Raw genomic sequence first — 23367 nt, forward strand, 5'->3', positions numbered from 1 at the left:
AAATTTCCCTCCAAAACTCATTTGAATATTTTCTACTCATTTCCAAAACCTACCATACATTTCCAAAATGTTCAAAGCATACGTATTCTAAAGTACTATGTCTGGGGCCTTTAATTATACATAATTATGTGATTCGGAAGAAAAAGGTATATTCAAATATTGAAAAAGAGCAAGAAGAGGTTCCAAGGGTACGTTGTGGAGGTTAGTCAAATCCGTTTCGAGTATTTGTTTTATCACAACCAGAGGCGACTCCTTCCGTGTCTGAACATTCAGGCAATAGTCGAGAAGATTGTCAATTCTTCTTAATATTGTTTTGCGCATAGAAGTTTCGTCAATTAAATTGTAGTTAGTTAGATTAAAATATTGAACTTAGTTCATTTTTATGAAATGTTTCTTGTATATTTATAGGTTTGAGAATAGGTCCCAAAGTATCACCGCTAGGTGATTATATAGTTTACCGGGTTTCAAAGAAAACATTGACTGATAGGCGGTATGATAGCCGGGTGAGCGAGGTGAGGCGGCGCAGCCGAGCGTAAGTCCCATGCAAGAACACGAAATTTCCCACTCGCACTCCTCTGAAACGGTTGGATCGATTTTTATGAAATTTTGTTGTATATTTGCTAGGTATGAGAATAGGTTGTAACCGCTCGCTAGGTGATTGTATAAGTCATAGGGCACGCGAGGTAAGGCGGCGCAGCCGATAAAACCGAGAGGACGTCTCATATACGCAAATGTTTGTTATCGAACTCCTCCCAAACGCTTCCACCGATTTTTATGAAATTTTTAAATATTTGCTAGGTATGAGATATACTAATTATTCATGCTCTACTGTAAAATACCAGTCCAGAGTCCATCATCGATTAAACACCAGTACCAAAGTCGCACAGTCATGGTAGACACAGTATTTCGTTTCAAGTGCTTTTTTTTCTCCCACGACCATCTCGAATTATTTTTGGAACTAATGAGTATATATAAATATATAAATTTGAAGGTGAATGTAAATGCATATTTTGAATGCATTTTGAATAACATAATACGGGGAACACTGGATATATCTTTCAAACCACATTTTCTTAAAGAAACTGTTTATGATTTCCAAAATTATAAAAAAAAATGGCTCCAATCTTTTGAACATATATCCAGTGTTCCAGGCAAATTTTTCACCCTGTATATCTTACAAAATTTGGGTCTTGGGCATATTCCACTTAATCAGGTATCAGGAATAATCGCAATAATGAATAAGAGGTTGGAGAGTAGGGAGGCAGTTTCCTTTCGTTGAAACCTTTTATGATATAATACATTAAACAGGTTTTTATAATTCTTTTAAAATTAATTCAAAACTGCAGATGTGGTTCTGGAGGGACAGACGAACGGAATGGCAGATTTTTTTTAATTTGGAAAAAGAGTCGCTTAAAAATAGATACTTGAACTCTACTCTCTATGAAATGACCTACCATATGACCACTGTTAATGAAACATTTGTGGCCTTAGGGTACGTCTGAGCCTTTGTCCCAGCCATTTCAGTTTTTCTCCTTATGTGATGTTCAAATTTTTTCACAGTCTATTGTTTAAGCTTACCTCGATACAGGCCGCAACTTTCATCAGTTCACGAAGATCTAGAACCCTATTGTTTTTTTGTGAAAATTTAAAAACACATTTCCGAGTTTTCACAATTCTTGTGAAGAAATGTTGTCACCTCACTTACATGGCGCAATTTCGAAGTTTTAGGATAGTTGGACATCGCTGCAACAGTATTATTGGACAGTGTCCAATTCAAGATACCGTGTCTCCTATTTTTGTTGAGACTACAGTGTCTCAGCTGTTTTTAAAGATAGAGACTTGCGGTTTTCGAGACCCTGTGCCACTTTTTTATGAAACTTAATACCATAAACGGAATCAACCTATTATAGATACGTTTGTTTCTGAGACACAGGATGTTTTTTGAGATTTGACCCAAAGTTGGTATTTTTTAAATGCAACATCCTGCATATCTTTTACATTCTTCGTCCCGATTACATTGATTTATCACAATTTATATTTTTTGAAATTTTAACCATGAACCAAAAATAAAAACCTTATTTTTTATGATTTTTTAATTCAGGAGGATTCATGGAGATTTTGTTTTGTTTATTGTATCCATGGTAACTAAGGCAGCCGATACCAATTAATAAAAATGGCTGACGGTCATTTCAAAAATTTTAAAAATATTGTATATGTATATCAATTAAGTATATAAAAAAATATAGGTGTAATCAGAAGAAAGAATGCAAAAAATTGATTTAAGATATACAGCCTGTTGCATTTAAAAAATATATACTGGTTTATTAAAACAATGGGATAGCATAACACAAATATTCAAAATGCTCGAGCCGGAACTTGAACCCTAAAAGAAATCAAAGGTAACTCTCTTCATTGATGTTATAAAATGTACATACCTCTTAAATGAGAGGGCTAATTATAGGTGAAGTTTACAATGGAAAATTGTCGTATAATAGTGACAGCCGCACCCAAAGAAAAGGTACACTTCAAATAAATGAAATGAAGACAGAGAAAACCTCGCTAAGGAGTTAAAGGTGAATCCGTTCCCTAATTATTCTAGAATCTCCAATTTATTGAATCCAATTGCCATAGATTAGTAAAATAGGTGATTCAATGTGTTCTGAACTAACGCACAAGCTGTTGGTTTTAATAAACTAAACAAATATAGAAAACGAGCTCCTGCGTATCGCTATAGCATGTGCAAAACCAAATTTTAAACCTGATGTTAGTTTTGCTTTTATTTAAAGTGTAAGTGTTCTAATTGCTTCCATAAATAAGAAAATTGGCACTGCACATTGTACATAAAACCAAATTTCGAAAATGGCGCTACATTTGCTTTTATTCCAAGTGGCTATGTACCTACCTATCAAATTTCATTTAAATACTTTCATAAATAAAAAAGTTTGCAATTTGGTTTATAAATGGCTGAGATGAGAAAAGGGCACTGTGGATGCTGACCGATTAGGCTCAATTTTTGGAATTGCGTTTTATATGGCTAAAGCTATACGTATATTGAATTTCATGCAATTCGGTTCATAACTCACGGAGATGTCAAAAGGGTCTTCCTTATTTCTGGGCTACATTGCCAATTCACGAACTCCGATCTACAAATTTGATAAAGAATCAATCTACTAAATTTTATCGTAATCGGTCCATTCGTTATCGAGATATCGTTCTAACGGACCGACAGACGGACAGACACTGCAAAATTATAAACTCGCTAGGAGCTCGTTAATAAAGTGTAACCTGATACTGTTCTTGACAGAAAAGAAGGAAGACGAAGATCGACAATCGACAACCAAAAATCACGGCGCCGGCAATCTGCGCGGTAAAATGGCGTGGATAAAATTCGAACAATAGATGGAGCCATCTATTTAAAAGTTACGAGGATCTTTCAACAAGTAAATATTGGCTGCTTCGTAATGGAGAAAATAAACAGTTACAAGCCACTGAAAATCATATCTTGAAATTCTGTATCTTCTTGGATTCTGTGTAGTATACGAAAAATGAACTTTATTGAGGCATTTAGATGGAGGGAAGTGGTTGGTAACTGTATATGTTTCGCATAGTAACTATTTTGTACTACTACCGCACATAAGCAAATGTGCAACATACAAGCAACGTTTAGCGTGGTTGGAACATTTTCATTAACTGTTTGTCATACACAAGTTACCAAACTGTCGAGTTTACTAATAACGTAGGTACATACTCTCAATACGTTTAAATTTCAAGTCAAACAGGATGCAAACCGAGAATAATCTCAAAACCACATCTAAATTGTTTCAAGAGTCGTTAATGGCGCAAGTATACGGTGTCACTTGCCCTTATGAAATACAAGAAATAAGGCCTAGTATATTTTACAGAACTATTCTTGAATATTCTATTACCATTTGGCTACACTGTTCTTGTAGGTAACCTTAAACTTTGAAACATAAAAATCTACGACATTCTTCCTTCCGCATTGCTAAACAAAACCAGTTTCTAAACACGCACGAAGGTATAACACAAAAATATCTGTTCTAACCGCATCTTTACATCTATGTTGCGAAATGGTAGATGAAAAACAGCTAATATTTATGATAATTAGTAACCAATTAGAGAACCACGAATCCAAGTCGTTCGTTAAAAAATATTAATTTCCTGTCGTTTGGTGGTCCTGCAAGGAATTTGTATCCTTTTTTGAAAAACTCGTTCCCTCTGTTATATTTTGGGGTCTATTTTCTGGTGGGCTACAGTGATAATAAAAAAACAGTGGTTATTTTAAGCGGCTTCCTAATCAAGTAAAAACTCGAGTCAATATTTATAACAGTCCACTTAGAAAGTAGTCTTGATTATAATAATAGACAGTAGATTTATAATAGCATTGACATTCAAGCCCATGCGTTACGTAACGAACTACAAGGATCTATGACGTGAAGTTAAAAAAACACGATTCTTCAACGTCTATGGTAATAATTAAAAATTGTACGCGTAACAGTAATTTAATTAGGAAAATTTGACAAATGACCTTGGCATTGAAACTAAAAACTGTAAATAGATGCAGATTAGGTAATGCAATTGCATGATGTGCGGATGAAAGCAAATTTGCATCAGAATTGGAGAGGAAAGGCGAATTAAAAAATTATCAGAGCGTACTTCCTAATAGGTGCGCTTTTGCACATGATTCTGTACAGGACTGGGAAAATTTACACCAAATATAGCAAATTTGTTTGTCTTCACATTAGACATGGTCTTAAAAATGTTGTCGTTATGTCCACACTGCGCCCGTTAACTGACTGAACTGGTATTGCTATGAGGAAGTATCTGCTACTGAATACTTGGTTAAATTATGCCTCATTATGAAATGTACCCAGAAGAAACGTCTGTGCCGAAATTTGTCTCCAGTCTAAAAAACGAATTCCTTAATTCAATTTAATTGGTGTAATTTAAGAGGTGAGATGTGCAGATACAGTAGCAATTACAATATTTTATATAGTGGGTTTTCAAACATCCCTAATTTGAATGGGTTCGTTTCCAGTATGTTCACTTTAGAAAAATGACCAATTTTGAAAATTATTAATAACAAATGAAGCATGTGTCATTGATTATAAACTTTCGAATTCACCAATTTGGTATAAAAAATAGCGTCTAAACATCCCAAAACAGCATTTCTCCATTCATAAATCATAAATGGATATTATGAAAACTCATTGCAGTAGGTGGTATTATACTCCATGGATTTCCTAATCACGCCTACTGCATCTTACGAACAGATTCTCTCTTTTGTTTCTGTTCATTTTCGAGTCATCGGTATTACTGCAAATATGGTTCGCGCTGCACCAGTGAACATGATCATTTCCAAAGGTTTTGGCACAACCATTCCCAAAACCTACGACAAAATATCCGACATTTCCCAAATAGTTTCGACATTTTGAAATTAGTTCAAAAATTTCGAAAAAGTTGCACTCCATATTTCAAAAATACCCCGTCTCCATATTATCTCCCATCATGATTGGATTGTTCCATATATACAGAACGTCCAGAAAGTAACGCAAAAATTCTTCTATTCTGTTGTGTTTTCACACACGTTGACTAGTGTATAAAAATTGTCGTTTTGTGACAGTAGCTTGAACATTTTTGAGTCATGATTGATAGATCTATGACGTCATTGATAATTCTTTTAAATAGCACATTAGCACCCTCATTTTATTTTAGCATAATGTGATCGTACTTTGAAAGAGGATTTTTTGATATAGGGTTTACCCTATGTTTACTTTCATAAGAAATGGAAACACTCAACATTTATTTTTTGAGCATAAAAAATGTCAACATCTGACATTTTTAAGAATGAGAGTGGTAAACAGTTCCAAGTAATATACCTTGTTGTTTTTCGATTAATATTCGATATTAAACAGAAACGCAACGAAACTATATTTTGTGAATAAATGATTACATTTTCGTCCAGTGGGGGTAATTTTGACACTATCTTTTTGTGAGTGCCTTCTTCCGACACTCCATTCACGAGCTGGAGTACTATGAACGATAGAACCATTCCTCTCCCCGCCGCCGTTATAATGACACCGGTACACAGGTAAGGGCAGCTATGCAAACTAATACTAAACTAATAATTATTTAATTATTAAATAAATCGCTAGACGCATTCAGAGATCAAATGTTTTAAGTTGACGCGTTCCATTTATACTTCAATTTTACATCGTTATGTTACCGTCAGTAGTCTACCACAAACTAACTTTTGTTATTAAATTGCATTTTTTCTCGTCAATCAAGTCTTTTGCCTCGCATATGAGAAATTTAGTTTTATAGTAAAAAAAATGAATTCTACTTTAATGGAAGTGAAAACCTCAGATGTTTCTAATCAAAAGTTTTTTATCTACATTACGGATATCTTGGTCTTAATATTTCAAAGTTATAAAGTCTCGAATAAAGTAATGAGTTCTTTTCAAAAATGATAGCACAGAAAAATTGAACTCGACCTTACTATCGAGCGCTGATTCTATGCAGAAAAAGACAAAGAAGCCAACCTGTTGCCTCTCATGGATTACTTTTTTTGTGTCTCGGAAGTTAGCACCCGATTATCGAAAGTTGCGAAATTTCTGAAGTGTTACCGCATTTTCCAACTCATGTTGGAAGGCGCTATTATGGGCATTTTCTCCGTCCGCCGGCCATCCGAGGCCTGAACTACTACAGTTTTTAGGATACAAATGGTACGGCCTCTCTTGAAAGAGCTCCCTCCAAGAAAAATTGAAAACTGAATCGCTTTTGAGGTAATCCGGTTGGGCCTTTGCTTCTCGTAGTATGAAAACTTTTGGATAATAACTTTTTACTTATCTCGACGTCTCGACCGCATTCCAGCCCAGCTTCTCTCTCACAATTGTATTGACATACATGTTAAGAAAACATTTGGCCAAACTCACTCAATCATAATGTCCCTCTCCGGATTTACACTCTCGCGGTTTAAAAAAATCCGTTTCGGCCGTTTCTTTCCGCCATTTTCTTCCAATATGATGGAATTGGCTGATTCACGAACGAGATATTTATGAGTTACAACAACCCTTAAAGTTTGGTCGAAATGGGTTCATGATTACGATAGCCTATAAACCTATAAATATACTGGTACCATTGCAATAGGTAGATAGATAGAAACCAACCTAAAATAGATTTCTCCTTGTAACAAATCAGTAAAATGTCTTTATCGGAATTGTAATGTCACGAGAACAGCGTTACGTATTTTACTTCCGAATATTCTTATAATTTTATACACGAGTTTAACGAGGCCCTACTACAATGCAGACCCGCAGACGCGCTATAATTATTCGCCGATTCACAAAAACTTTGCACGGCCGATGAATATCCTCCAGTACTCGTTGTTTCGAGGCGATCGTACGATTGAACGTAGAACTAACATTATGTTGCGATCGAACGCCTTCTTTTCTTTCTCTAATTTTCTCTATGTAGTTGCCCAGCAAAAAACCGAAACGGAACCAAAGAAAATGCTACGACGACGTGTCCTGTAAGCCAATAATCTGCCCGTCCCTAATTTATCGCAACCTTGGAGCTATTCGGAACCGCCGTAATTGCGACAATAGGGCACGCTTTATAAATACGTTCGCTTATCACTACACCCAACTCTCGCACGCCGCCCGTTGATATGAAGCGGTACATATGTACATTTTCCTATACTTCAATGAATGACCACAAATTTTAAGTACGTGAATTGGTAGCAAACTCTTTCATAATTTTTGACACTATAAAAACCTTCGTTAAGTGTTTTTTTGAAGATGAAGGACGAACTATAATTCAGTGACTCGACGTGGCCCTGAAAGAGAAAGATCACGTATCGTTTATATGTAGTTGTAGTTCATTTTTTACTTACGACAAAATGGCGTCTGAGAAGTTCCAGTTGGCGCTTAAAAAATTGCTCCGAGAGAGCTCAACGCATGGCTTCAGGCCGCTGGCTTGGGGAGGGATGATGTTGTGCGCACCTTCCGCGGGGCGGAGAAACTTCCTCCGACGCGACGACCGTAGAAGCGAAAAAATAGAAAAAAAGGGAAAAATTCGTAACTCGAAAACCACTACTAGCGATTTCACGACGCACTCAGAGATCGTGGAAAACGCAGAGAAGGGTTTTTCTGCCGTGATGCGATTAAAAGTGATAACTTCTTTGGGGAACCGTGGACCGTAGCTCCCCAAGAGGGCGGTTTTCGGACGACTTCGTACACACGATCCGCGTACGGACAGTTTTTGTTTCCGTTGAGGTTTCCGTTTAGAACGTTGTGACGCATAGGGCATTGCCGTAATAACATTTCTCCCCAAAGGCCTGCAAAAGTCACGTGAGCGATTCGAAATGTTTTTGTGATAACGTCACCACGAAGTTTGCCGAACGTAACGCATTTTTAATTAGTTTGGTGCCTTTAAAAGGGAGAGCTTCGAGGGGGGTTTTAAAACTTTGCAAAAAAATGGAGAAGAACGCGAAAACAGGTATAAGCGAAGTTTAATAGGCCGACCTAATAGCTTAGATGACAAATCATTCCCCGATTATAACCGTCGATGACGCGCGTTCCAACCCGAGCACACGCGCTTTGTTTACAAGACTTTCAACTTTTTGACATACTTTAAGACATACTCTATACTATTCATATGGATACCCTCGTGGATACACATATTGTTCCATGCAATGCATTTCCACAAATCTGTTTCTTTGAGGATATTATGATGACGTTAAATAAAAATCACCTGCAAATTCTTAAAGATAACCGACCAATACTTTATACAATTCAAAAAACTTAAAGGAAGTCATAAATATCGCTGGAAACTCCCTCTATGAAAAGAGCTCCCTCCAAGAAAAATTGAAAACTGGATCACTTTTGGGGTGTTACAGTTGGACCGTTACCTCTCGTAGTATGAACATTTCTGTATAATGACTTTTTACTTATCTCAACGTCTCGGCCGCATTCAAACCCAGCGACACCTTAAGAAAACATTACGCCAAACTCACGCAATAATAATGGTCCTTTCAGATTCACTTTACACCCTCGTGGATTAAAAATATATTTCTCCTTGTAACAAATGAGTTAAAATGACTTGCATATGCGAACACGCTTCTTACCGGCAGTCGGCATTTCTGCACTCAGCAACCCCTTAATTATATAAGGCTGGAAACGCTACTGTACTAGTCATTACTGAATCGCTCTGAGAGGTGAACATGTTGCTGTTTTGCCCAGAACAGAAAAAAGTATCGTTAACTGCTACAATTAAAGCTTATTGGTTATCTCTAATTCGAAGATGATGCCATCGTTCTTCTCCACAAGGAGCAACTGAAACACAATCGATTCGTTCGAATTGAAGCGCCACTTAGTTTTTGTTGGGCTGATGGAAGTAGTTCCAGGGCCCGGGCTATGTTCTTAGCGCCCGGGGCTATAGTTTGACAAAAATTATCCACAAGCCCAGATATAAATTGCAAATAATAAAAAATATAATTTTTGTACTCCGTGGACTAAATCAACGTGTTTCGTCATTCATTTAAGGAACTGAAATACGTTTCGGGCAACAATCTGCACCCTCCGGATTAAAACACACACTTTAGTCCCTTGGTATATAATTTACTACGAGATTTACTATTAGCACACTGCACATATTGCCGCCCCCTTGAAAGTGGGGCTCTGGGCTGTAGCCCAGTTAGCCCATTTATAACCTGGGGCTTGCCGAGGGGCTTGCGTAGTTTTTGTCAATCACTGAAGATGTGATCTCTGCCTTTTTCCGCAACGTACCAAATCCAATCTCGATCGCTTTAAGGCATGGACACACCTAACTATTCAAAATTTTTTATTCCCCACAGCGTCAGAACCTCCCTTCACAAATCTCGACAAACGTAGGTACACGTCACGTTTCTAATTATTTCAAACGTTTGATTTGCCAACATTTCAAGGTGGAACATTGAACTTGCTTCATATTAGTCACAGGTGGCTTATTTTCTATTCAGCGGAGGATGTAACAACTCAAAAGCTAAACTGGTGTATGCATTAATCGTTTTTTTTGTCACCTGTGGGTTTCGATGCGGTCGTGGTTTTTTTACGAGACCAATTTAAATATAAATAAGCAAATCGGATTTTCAGTGTAGTTCGGAAAACAACGGTAAATTAGCACAATACAGCTGTTCTTTTATTAATTACCTACCTAATATTGGGTACGTCATAACAACGGAATAATTACGGGTTTGTTTCGATATTGCGACCACACGCAAGCTTGCTTTTCGAGATATTTCGAGGAATATCAGTTTCCTACCTATGCGATCAGTGGCTCAACCGCTATGCAAGGTTAACACGTTTATTTTCCATGTAACGGACGGTTGGTGTATGGACCTTCAAGGTACCTAACCGTAATCCGATTGAGCGAATTTTATCCGAAAAATGTTCGAGCACGCCGTGGCTTAACGGATGCGCCTGAGGATCAAGCCGAACCAAGTCATAGCCCAACCACTATTTTATAAATCACGTTTTGTCTCCACATAAACGGGACAAGGTTATAAAAATAAGAAAAAGGAAGGTGGAAAGTCTGACGATCGTTTAAAGATCCCCGATGCACACCTGCAGACAAACCAGTATAAATGAGTGGCATTGAAATTAAAGTCGCCCAAGAATACCCGGTCATTATGAGACAGAAAATAATTAGTAGGTAACTGAAGTGCCTGAAAATGTGTTACCTGCGAGCTTTTAGCGTTCGCCGTACTTATGTGCTACAATTTTCGTGTCTATTCCAATAGGTACTTAAAGCGCTGTCCGCTGTCAAATTTGATTCTTCCTTTCAATCGTCAGAAGCGTCAAATTATCAAGAACTAAGTTTCCCACCCACCGAAATAACGGGTCTTGTCGGTAGCACTTTTATTTTATAACCTTGCTTTACCTACACACGCCAGGAGTACTGGACATTTTTGCGTAGGTATCGTCGTGTGACCATTGTATTATTTTGGATTAAAAGCACACTGTAGAGAAACGTAAAGCTGCGAATGGTATAATAATATATTAAAGTACAAGTGTCATTTGACGAAGATTTTCGCACGAGGTAGTTTGCCGCATAAGCCGCGTAGCGGCGAATGCGGCAAAAGCCGAGTGCGACAAGTAGACAAATGACACGTGTGCTTTATACTATTTTTTCTATTTCGACTTTTATTTTAAATAATAAATTATACAAATTATAAATATTGCCTTTAGGCGTTGTTAGGTAATTTTAAACTATCATTCAGTGTATGTTGCTAATAGACACAATTCATTTATTTTCACGTTGGCTAACCTGATTCCTGTATTTTCAAACTTCAAACTTTTAATTAGGTATTTGGTCATAATTCCATTTTGTGGCAGTTATGATGAATACGGATGACAAACACGTCTCTTGTACCCCACCAGAGATCCAAGAGATTGCCAATGAAGCGACGTTAAATTTACTGCCTGTAAAATCGAAAGTAAAGTACGAGGAGTACAAAATTTTTGAAAACTGGCTGGCCGAGAAGGGAGTTCAAAAAGTAAGCAAGAATGTACTGCTGGCATATTTTACTACGCTAAGTAAAAATAAAAAAAGTTCTACCCTTTGGAGTATATATTCAAAATTAATCGGAATTAATACAATCGGTCAAGTTCCTCGTACGTTATTTACACTTTACAGGTTATGTTTAGTTTTGATTTGACGGATACCGTTGACAGCAAAAAAGCAAGGGGTACCAATCCAACAAAATAAAAAAATAATGCGTTTCTATTTCTTTCGGCATCATTTCTGTCTAGAAACGCACGCAAACTGGGCCAATCAAGTACGGTTTCGGTCTTGTTTCCACATCGAAATAGAAAAATAAGTTAATCTACGACGGTGTCATTATGACAGATTTAGCATGGCCAATTGGAAGTCATTACGGCTTTCATAAAAGCACTAGTTTTCTTATGAATTCATAAAAGCACGCAAATGATAACTGCTACTATTTTATACAGCAAACGTCCAATTTGACAAACGTGATTACTATGACATCCACTAGTATGGACACTTGATAATTTTGAATACGTTTAGATAACACAAAAATGCGAATGAAATCTATTTGGGTCGTCGTAGATTAAATTTTGAATGATACACGATCTATATGAACGTTATTAATGAAACTTGCGTTACACGCGTTTCATTATAACGTTCATAAACGGACTTGTATCATTAATAACTATAATACTTATACCTTATGTAACGCTAAGACTCTTCTTAGACTCACTATAGGTTTTGAGGTTTTCGAAAATATACACTGTGTAGATAAGATGTCTCTTATGGAGATCTCGGAAACCATAGAAGATACGAAGATGGCCAGAGTAGGAAAAAGTTGCCCAAGGTAAACAGTTATCATGCTTTAAAGAAAACCAGAAAATTACGATTGCTTCCGAAGCCACCAAAATTTGCCGATTTTGTTTTTTTCTGATGTTATTTGAACAGATACGGAAAAAAAACATTGCCACCATTTGAGCTCTACAAAACGGCACAACAAAAATATAAAAGTTGGAAACTGTTTCAGCAGTATGGTGCAACCGCACACAACGCCCTAATCGTGCGAGAATACCTATCGCACAAATACAGTGCATGTTTCTTGTTTTTTATTTCACGAAGTGCCTACCATTATGTTTACAATGGAAGCTATTTTAAGGGAAGATTCCTTACGGGCACTTAGAGTCGAGTCGAGTTTTCTTGTAGGTGTAGGATATTTCGATTGTTACGGGAGTAGATGTTGGAGTGGAACATGCCGGAGCAAATATATATAAAGACGTCATTTCAATAGTTCCTCTACCTCAACCTAAAAGAACGTTAAGCATTTGCTTTTAACTATTTGGTCAATTTTTGGAAGTTGGCAAGTAGTACAGCCACTATTTTGGGACCAAGGATATAAAGAAAAGTAAATACGACAATATTTATTAATTAATTAACAAAATTGTTCTTATTTTCTTGAATACTCCACTGGAAGAAACTACACCTTAGTGTATGGGGATGAGGCAGACGCTGCAATACGTGATTGGAAAACACATACTCCAATAAAATCTTTAAAATGAAAAAAAAACGTATCAAAATAATGGCCATGGTATTGGCTTTATTGGAAAGATAATTTTATGGTATTAAAGATTTGTGGAATATGAGTGCAGCCGGCTAGCTCGAATGAAACATAATCTGAAAGTCCAATTTCTGGCCACTTTTTGGGGCGACAAACCAATATTCGGTCACTACATGTAAGGGATCGACTAAACGAATTGATTAGCAATATCGGCAAGATGGCTCTTTTCAAAGACACAAAAAAACATAAAAAAACATAAAGATATATCTCTGCGTATGTCAGTTCTGAACTTTAGCCAACCTCTGTTACGTCAAATCGAGATATTAAATATCGGTATCAAATATCAATATCAAATATAGCACAGTACATATTCGAAACAAGTCACCCCGCCAAATATTAATAATCATAATCACCCGGTTCAAATAGATAGTAGGAGCATAACGTTACTTATTACATTACAACAAAACAGAGGAACATGTTGTGGCAAAACATTAGTATCAAGTAATTAATTCTCAATGCCAAGTGCAATATGTAACAATCAACCACCTAACGTACGTCACTCGCCCCCAGATAAAGCACCCTGTAAATAAACTAACATATTTCGGCAAACAAAAGCGAAATGTGCTGCAATAAATTCAATTATAAATTAAAATGTAGTTCTGCATTCTTGTATTGAATATCGCCCCTAAGGGAACATACTGTATCTAAATATAAATAAAAGCACGTAAATCGGTCAGTAATTAATGTTGCCAGCGCTTGGAACAAAGGAGTACTGTAAATAGGAAAACAACATATTTATGTAGAATCTCTGTGCATTAAATTCAAAGTAGGACCAGTATAATTAAAAGTGCAATTTGTATCTAGAATGTGTTATAAATGGCAATAATAATAAATTGCTCTCAACAAAAGCACAAATACCTCTGCCAAAATCTCTCCTTTTTAACAAATCCTAGACGAAAATTGTTAATATCGACCGTGCTCCGAGACGTCGGGTCGATAGATGTTCCCTCGCATAGCGTTCATATTTGACACTTTTATTGTAAATTATGGGCCATTTCAATGTAGAGCAGAGAAGGAAAAAAACACGTGTTCCACGGAAACGAAACAAAGCGTAATCTTAACTTTTTTCGTCGCGCCAGGGTCGGTTTCGGGAATATTTAAATCGAATTTTAGCGGGCTAATTCGGTTCCATCACAAGCTTTTCGGAGAATTTTCCATAAGGTGGATGGGCACAACTCCAATTGCTGTGCATGATAGCTTATCGACTCATTCGGGTCCTCCTCAACACTACGCTACACAGCTGCAACAACTTCTGCAGTGTGCACTGAACCACGATTTTCGAAATAAACTTGCAAGAATTTGTACCACCTGCGTTAGTAAATAATATAGTTGCCAAGTTGCGGTGGAATGTATGGCCAGTGCATCTTTCGGGTTATCCAACCTCAAGGACATCGGCCACATGTGCGTTATGATCATGCAACGTAGAGCCACATAACGTGGATATAACGGGCGATCAAAAATGAGTTGCTGTCGAGTCGCCTTTGGAAGTACAAGTTAAATACGATTTCCCATGTAAACAAAAATTCCAAAGGTAACTCGACAGCAACTCATTTTTGATCGCATAGTATATTGTTGTGACCCCACGTTGGGCACCAAATAAAGAATGCTGTGGCCCCGCGTTGGGTGATAAATAAATAATGTTCTGACCCCATATTGGGCGCCAAATAAATAATGCTATGTGCAATGCGGCGCGGTCAACTACACAACTCACAAAACACTCTTCCAGCTTCCTGAAAAAAATATTGTAACTTTTTTGTGTCTTACTGTAAAGTTTATAACCTGTAATTAAACATCTCATATAGAAAACTTTTTTTTTCCTAATTGCAGCATGTCATTAAACAACATATACCTAATATCGTAAAACTTTCAAATTTTGTCATGCAACCGACGACATGCCGATTTTGGCCGAGCGTCGCTTACGTCACTACGCAGGTTGCCGATCGGGAGTTATATTAGTGTATGACACTGATAGGAGTTCGATTTGACTTATTATGGCAATCTGCCATAAACTGAGTTCTGACTGGTTCGTAAAGGGGCAGTTAGATAGTCTGCCAAAGGTTGAAGTGTTAATGGTCGCCGCCTTTTTCTCGAAAAGTGAGTTTTTGCATGCCACTCGTTTGAGTGGAGTCAAAGCCCAGAAGCAAATCTGTTATGGTTCATAGGATGTATAACATCAAGTTTTGTGTGTATAGTGCAAGGTATAGTGTAGGTACCTAATAAAGTATGCACCTTACGGATTTCAACGAGAAAATTAGGGTGTTGGATATGTGGAAGTGAAAATAGAGAAAAATGTGTGCACTGTAAGGGCACAGATATGCCCAGAATAGAGTTCGAAGTAAATCATATTCTGAATTACCATTACAATATTATATATCGATGGATTTTCGTCGATAACTGACTGAAACTAAATCGACATTATGTACTTTAATTAATTAGAATTGTCTTCACAACAATACAAATGGGATGTCAAACTCGCGGTATCACGTCGAACTTTTTCGTATATTTCCTGTTGGGACGTTTATATACAATTTATTAGGTTCGCGATGACTTCTGCTATCACACCCAGGCACAAATGCAATAATTATTCGACGCTTTTTTCCGTCAAAACGACGTTTTCTTTCTCTGAATCGATTGTAAGCAATGCTACGGCTGAGCGCCAACGTGCGTAGTGACGTCACAGCAACATGGCGGTCATTCGAAACTTTTCAAACGCCGTTCATTTTAAAATCGTGTTTGCTAATCACAACGATTTCTCTTGACAAAAAAATGAGTACCACTAATTTTTTTAATGTGCTTGGAGTTCATTTTCAAGGTTTTTGAAAAAACGCGGAAAACCCAATGCTTATGATCTCTCATCGTAAAATCCTAATTAAGACAGAAAATTAATAATATACGAAAATCAGTAGCCGAAAATTCCAAAAAATCAATTACAAAAAGTGTTTAACACACAAATAGAAAAATCTTAACATGAGAACTCTATCTGGGTCGTAAAACGGCTTCAAATAAACACAGTTTTTTCTTAGGAATCCGTGTAACGCCAAAACAACGATTGCGATAGACGCCGCGTTTAGTGCTAACACAAAAACACTCGTTGAAGGCATCAGGAAACTTCATTTCTTTTATATTGCACTGAACTCAATCACTCGAATTTGTTAAATTAAAGGGCAAAATTTCTTTCTTATGGCTATCCTGACGGGAACGAATTTCAACGTTGATAAAATAACGTTCTAAAACGGTTTCATTATGCACTAAATCTGCTTTTCAGAATCCAACGTAGCTCTTTCTTCCGTAAACGGACAAACTGCATTAAACTTTGCACGAACTTTAACTTAACTGCATCTGCACATTCTGATTGCCAATTACTTGACAAAATTAGCGTACAGAAACGTACACGCTCTTTTCCCATCGCGAGATGAACAGCATACGGCGAGACAATCGTATTTTAACCAAGCTCCGTCCTTTTTAATTTCCTATCTATCAGAACATCACTCCCACTAAACCATCATATGTCTACTTCCGCGAGTCTCAAATGTATCGGCAATAAAGTGCGCTTGAGGTGCCCCCTCTTCCATAACAAAATTACGTGCCAAAAATTGTGCACCTGAATCATTTGTTATCCGCGACAAACGCACGTGCTTCTTTTCGCGATAACATCGTCCTTATCGCACACGACCAGATGTTCCTTAATTTTAAATAACGCAATTTTCACACCTTACAATTTAAATAAACAAATTTATACGAATGATAAAATTTAAACATGAAATTATGCGATTAAAAACAATTCTAAAATTGACAAATAGACACTAAAATAACTAATTAGAATAAATAAGCCAATTCTGTGCTTATTTTCCAGATTTAAATTAAATTAAGAAATTCGCATTTTATATATTACTATACAGAGTAGCCCGTTATTATCTTCCGTATCATTTCAGTCTACATAAATAACGTCCGCCTGATAATGTGATTTGTATAATTTGTGACCTGAGCAAATGGCACTGCCTTTACTCAAAACCCACTGCATGAACGGCCAGCTAGCTCAGGGATCATGTATACAGAAAGGGGCATGAGAAAGTATCCAGATGCTAGTTCGGTAGGGCATAAAGCCTAGGTCTTTCTTCACGCCAGGGAGACAGTTTAAACTTTCGCGGCCTTTGGCGACGATGGATGTTGTACCTTTTCTGGTGTTGTGTAGTGGATCCAACTCTCGTCCTCCGTGCCACTACAGTCCATGAATTCTTCGCCATCAGTTTCCTTGGCCTGCAGAATTCGGGAGCCGCTTTCACACGTTTCCGTTTGCCCCCCTCCCCACATTTTTTGTCAAAATTAAGAATATTGGTCTTGCTGACATCGGGGATCACCTCAGTGAGATCCCGAACCGTCATCCTTCGATCTCGTAGCATTGCTTCTTCCACTTTCGCAATCGTGTCGTCTGACACTGATGGCCGTACAGAACGCTGCTCGTTGTGGACGTCTGTATCATCTTCGAATTGCCTGCACCACTTTCACATGTTTTACGTATGAGCGTACACTGTTCCCCATACACTTCACACAGTTGGGAATGAATGTCCACCAACGCAATCTTTTTTGCATACAAAAAATGAATCACAGGTCGTAATTCACAAGTGGCGGGAAAAGTGAGTGGAAGCTTCGTCTCTAATGGCACCCAAGCCAAGACTGAGGTAGAACCAAACTACATGCCAGTGTTGCCAAATCTCACGTTACAGCGTTACCTGGCGAGGTAGGCACAAGGATAAATAGATACAAATCTTACCTGTTAATGTTAAGTGATGAAACTTCTATTGCAGAGAGCTCTATCCAAAGTAATACTAGAGCAAGGTATTACGTAAACAAATAGTAGTCCGAATCTACACTCGGGTACCAATAATTGACCATGCTCGAAGAACCGAACTCGCTTGGCACTTCCACACTCAAAACTAGACATTTCTTTAGCACCCTAAAGAAGACATGTTGCTTATGCGGTGTTGATACTTCTATCCCCCCAGCGTTACTTATCTATGAAAGTACCTCTCGATCTAGTTGATAAAATTGACGGACACAAATGATATCATTATGGTAAAACATTTAAAAACTACGATAAAATTAGGACGACACTAGAAACAACGATGTAAAAGTAAATTGGTTCAATCTCCATATAAAACGCATAGAAATCCTAAAAATAACGCACAAGGTAAGAAATGTTATGAAAATGGCTGCTACTCACGTATTCATCAAAATTCAATTCTCCACAAAAAGAAAATCAAGCGTTCAGATTCGATTCACAATAATTCGGGAATCACGCAATCCGGTTAATCGCCAGAAGGTAATAATACTTGTTCACTTGGCCCCGGTATTTCGAGTCTACTCAAAAAGACGTATTCCGTTTACGGCTAACGGAACCTGACTTGATTGACTTAACACTGACTAACATCATCTTTCCTTCTTAATTTCAGACCGCGAAAAAGAAGGAAACAGAGACAAAAAACAGACCTCTTTAAGTGACGATGAGGACAGTTCCGCAAAGAAAGAATCCGTTCCACCTAGACGTTTTATATCTTCGATATTAGGAGGCGACGTTCCCTACGGCAGCCGTGGACACGTATTGACAAGAGCGGAAAGAAAAGAGTACCCGCCGCTAGTTCCACCAGATAAATTGGTACTTCCTAGCGTCAAAGAGCCATCTCAAACACCATCCCCTCAAAATTTGGCCCCAGTAAGATGTTCGGTGATACAACGCACACCAAAAACGAGCAAACGAGAAGAAGATAACGATACAAGGATACCCACTCACATAGCAATTCAGGAACCCGAACAAGATCAACCTATCGACTATCACATACCGAAGCGTCGCGGCGAAACCGAAGATGAAAACGAGGAGCGCAAAAATCGGGAACAGCGACGAAGCCATTGCTCAAGATTTAATAAACCCCTTATATCCGTACGCGCCCTTATCGGAAAACTTCCAGTGACAATGTCCGCGGCCGCCGGTCACGGGCGCGGTAGTAGTGGGGCGCAAAGTAACAATAATCAAGCTTCTGGAAGTAGTTCTGGTGGTAGTGGTTCCATAAACTTTTCCGGCGGAACTTCGGGGTCATCGGGAGGGGGATCGGTGAGCGGTGGTAGCGGTAACGGCGGTATGAATCCCGGGCGAGACGGGCGCCAAACGTACGGGCCTAGTAGTCCGCCAACCGGAAGCCTTCCTCCATTCTACGAGTCGCTCAAAAGTGGAAACGCAATCTCGAATAACTACAATTCAAATAATAGCTGTAATCAGTTGAACATCCCTATACACATGGATTGCGACACTGGACAAGAATTAGTCAATTTAAACATGAATGGTGCACAAAACTCCCCGAAACAATATTCAATGCTTCAAAACGCTTCATACGGATTAGTAATGAAAGACGAATCAGATATAGATTCCTACGATACCAAAATAGACCCCATGGGGAATTTACTTCCAAACTCCTACTCAGTATATGACGACTCGATGATGGTCGACATGGTGACGGGAGCAGTAGTTGACCCTCTCCAATTCACCGCAACCCTCACGTTTTCAAGTTCGGCAGAACACGCTTTGTTAGAAAGCCTATCGGACGCCGCCGATTTATCAACATTTTTACAACGACTTCCTAACGAAGAAAACGATAACGACGAAATCATCACAAACGAAATGCATTCGCCGTCGATTACTCCCGATTCCCATCTCCAAAACGTAGACCACAACATGGATTCGTTCTCTGATCAACTCCTAAACAGAAACTACGACAATCGAGGCTATCAACACCAATTCGGAAAACTGTACCCCGACTCCCTTCCGTCCTATCAACCGACCGTGAACACCGACGTTCAAATGCAAATTCAGCAGCAAATGCTATCGCCCAGTTTATCGTTTAACGGAAACGGAATCGATTTAGACTCACCAACGGCGGTCTCAATGCCATCACCCGGCGCGGCGAGCTGTTCGTTAGAAAGTCAAAATGACAGCAGTTCTCTTAGTCCTCCAGCAAGTATCAGCAGTAGACGAGAATCGTCTAGTAGTGAACCTCCTTCATTACAAGGCAGAGTCAACCTTTTACAACAAAGGGTAAGTAATATACTTAACCTCTCTTGTAAAACAATTAAGACAATGCACTAAATTGTTGATAGGATGACTGGTAGTGAAGGAGGTTGACGGCATTAGTTTTAAGCAAAATTATTTTCAAAATTCTTGTCACTTTTCGGCCAAATTTCCACTTGAATAAAGTACGCTGTGTAATTTTATTTCGATCTTTTCAGTTGGGATTACCATCAGAAGTGCAATTAGAGTTTGTAAATGGCGGACATGGAATAAAAAATCCCTTAGCAAGTCAAGATCCGGTTAGGCCGAGAACGGAAGAAAAAGTTAAGGTGACTTCAATTACCAATGACGATGGAACTTCCACGTTTTGTTGCCGGATTTGTAACAAAAGTTTTGGTCTGCAGCGTCTCTTAAACAGACATATGAAGTGTCATTCTGACATCAAAAGATACCTCTGCACTTTCTGTGGGAAGGGCTTCAACGATACATTCGACTTAAAAAGGCATACACGGACGCATACTGGTAAGTAATTTTCGTAGCCAGTTTTGTATTTTTCTCATTTCATTACCTACGCATTCTAAATAATAAGTGGTACCAATTCAGAACCTTGAGGGACACCACAAAATGTACATATATCATATTAGCTACTTAAGGAATTAGAACGTGAATTCTCGCAGGAAAAAGATGGGTAATGGACCATTACGCAGAGAGGCGCGAATTTTGCAATATTCGCATTGCTAACGAATATTTGCACACCTGCAATTTAAGCGAATATTTCTCATACATTCTCGAAAACTGTACAAGAACATTCTTTCGAAATTTTCCAGTTGATACTAGTTTTTAATCGACCAACCCCCGATTTCACAAGGTTATGCGAAAGTTAACAAGTATACGTTCAGTAGTTCTTCTGGGGAAAGTTCTTTGTTATCCTAAAATTTGATATCTGAGTAACAAAGAACTTTCCCCAGAAGAACTACTGAACGTATACGTACTTGTTGTTCGTGCGCATTGAGTTTTTTGCATTTTCGTAAAGATTTTTGAATCTTGATTCTTATTTTCGAAGTTTTGAGTAAGTTTTCTTTAATTTGTCTGGTATTTGTTATCGCATATAAACTGAGAGTAAAAAGTTTTTCTTTTTTATGTATGTTAAATATACAATTTAAAACTCAGATGCGTTTTATTGCTTTTAAAAAAAACTTTCTTAAATGATTGATTTGGTTTTTGGTGTAATTAATATGATACATTTTTCAAAGATGAATATTATCAAAAATTCGCGAATATTCTCGAAAGTTCCCGAATATTCTCAACAATAAATAAATTACCGGAATTTTACAATTTTTTTATTTGGATAATATGTGTTTATTGTTTTTGACAGTTTGCATTTGAGATTGTGTCTTGTGTTTTCATATGTCTATATATTAATGATTTAAACTGTAAAGTACGGTAGAACTGTAACACCCTGTACATCGATAACGCAGCATTTGCGGACCTATGTTTATATGAACTTTTGGTCATAAAATAAGTCAAAGAATTATCCCTTGTACATTTTTTCTACTGTTAGCACATCGGTTAATGATTAATTATTTTTTTGATCAACCTCGCATAAATTATCAAAAACGACTTATCCAGTAGAAGAATCCAAAAATGTACAAATATACAGGGTGCAACATTTAAATTTTGAAATGTATCTAATTTCAATTTGTCATTCGTGCAGCAAAGACATTTCAGGGCACGCCCTTATCCAGTATCCTTTTACTAGATTTGGTAGCACGTCCTGTAGGAACTCCTCTCAGTTGTGGTGAAACAGGCATTTCAGTATCGAAATTATTGCGGAATTTGCGACCATAGGGTACATACCATCAGATCCTTTTTTGTAGATGTGTATCATTGCTAGCTCACGACATCATCCGTTACTAATATTTTATTTTTATACATTTTTTGCATCAATAGCTTAATCAGAAAGCTCTAGGATTGGCGATCCAGGCGCAGGTTTCCTGTTTAACTATGATTTAGTGTCCCATTCCATCAATTAAAAAAATGAAGAATCGAAAACACTTTTTTGAATAGTCTTATCTGCTGCCTAAGTTGTGACGAACTTTGCAGGGAAGTCCGCGCGCAAATGGCATAAAAAATTAGAGTCGCTAGGCGAATAATAATTAAAATTTAATTTAAAACAAAAACAAATAAATATACAAATCAGAGCAATTAATGTAATAGTGGCAGTCGGCGGCAACCTGGGTGTCTGTCTGCGGAACGAACGGACGGACGGACTCGAGCGCCACCAAGCGAACGGCCTCGCGCTTGGTCGAGGTCGGTGCTAGCAGCGGTCTGGCCGGTCCGTCTCTGGTAAAGGCAACCGGAGAAACGATAGGAACTAGGGGTTCTGAAGGACAAGCGGCGGCCGGCTACTGGCGAATGCTAAACCCAAAATTAACACGCAGATCTATTTCCCAAAGCGGGAACAGTAAATAAGCGGATTCGGTATCTACGGGAAAGCATTTGCAATTTATTATTATTATTTACGGTCCTTCCCAGACGTCTTAAAAATACAGGACCGGTGTTAAAATTCAAGTTAATTAAGAGCGCTTCTTTGAGATAAGGCCTAGCTCAATCGGACGGTTTTTCTGTAACTCATTTAAATGTCAATCATTAATTATAACTCCCAACTCCAATATCCGTTAATCCAATTAACACATTTTGGAATTTAAGTGCAATCGGCGTGCTATACAGCGTTCGTCAAAACACTTTTCTATCCTTGTTTTATTGAACACATGGAATCTAAAATCGTTTGTTAATTTCCTAATAAAGCTGAAATCTTAAAATATTAAATCGCCGTCACGCCAAGGGCTATCGGATACTACAAAACTAATTTACCTATCCCTACGCGAACAATGAAAACGGCGTAAATAATAGTATATTAAGTATGGAGAACGGTAAGGGATTTTTACCGTTCGAAGACAATTGTTTGGAGGAGGAGCGGAGCGACGACTCCAATTATTGTCTGAGAACGGTAACCCTTAACGTTCGACGTGCTTATAACATTTTTTGCGCGATCGAAATTAAAATTATTCAACCAATATAAATATGCACTAAGAAATTAACGAGCAGAATAAATCGAAATGATCGAAGTGGTATGGTGTACATCACT

The 23367-nt window shown here is 37.8% G+C and overlaps 1 protein-coding gene across 2 annotated transcripts in view; it reads left to right on the forward strand.

Moving 5' to 3' along the window:
- Positions 1-23367, forward strand: part of LOC116168394 (transcriptional regulator ovo) — a 64196-nt gene that overhangs the window by 33257 nt on the left and 7572 nt on the right. Inside the window, exons 2-3 of one of the 2 annotated variants that reach the window (XM_031484201.1) lie at positions 18613-20246; positions 20438-20741. In XM_031484201.1, the coding sequence (XP_031340061.1) occupies positions 18613-20246; positions 20438-20741 (1938 nt within the window). The remainder of the gene's footprint in view (positions 1-18612; positions 20247-20437; positions 20742-23367) is intronic. The other variant, XM_031484202.1, reaches the window with a different exon arrangement.

This window comes from Photinus pyralis, unplaced genomic scaffold (assembly GCF_008802855.1).
Source record: "Photinus pyralis isolate 1611_PpyrPB1 unplaced genomic scaffold, Ppyr1.3 Ppyr1.4_LG4, whole genome shotgun sequence".
NCBI lineage: Eukaryota > Metazoa > Arthropoda > Insecta > Coleoptera > Lampyridae > Photinus > Photinus pyralis.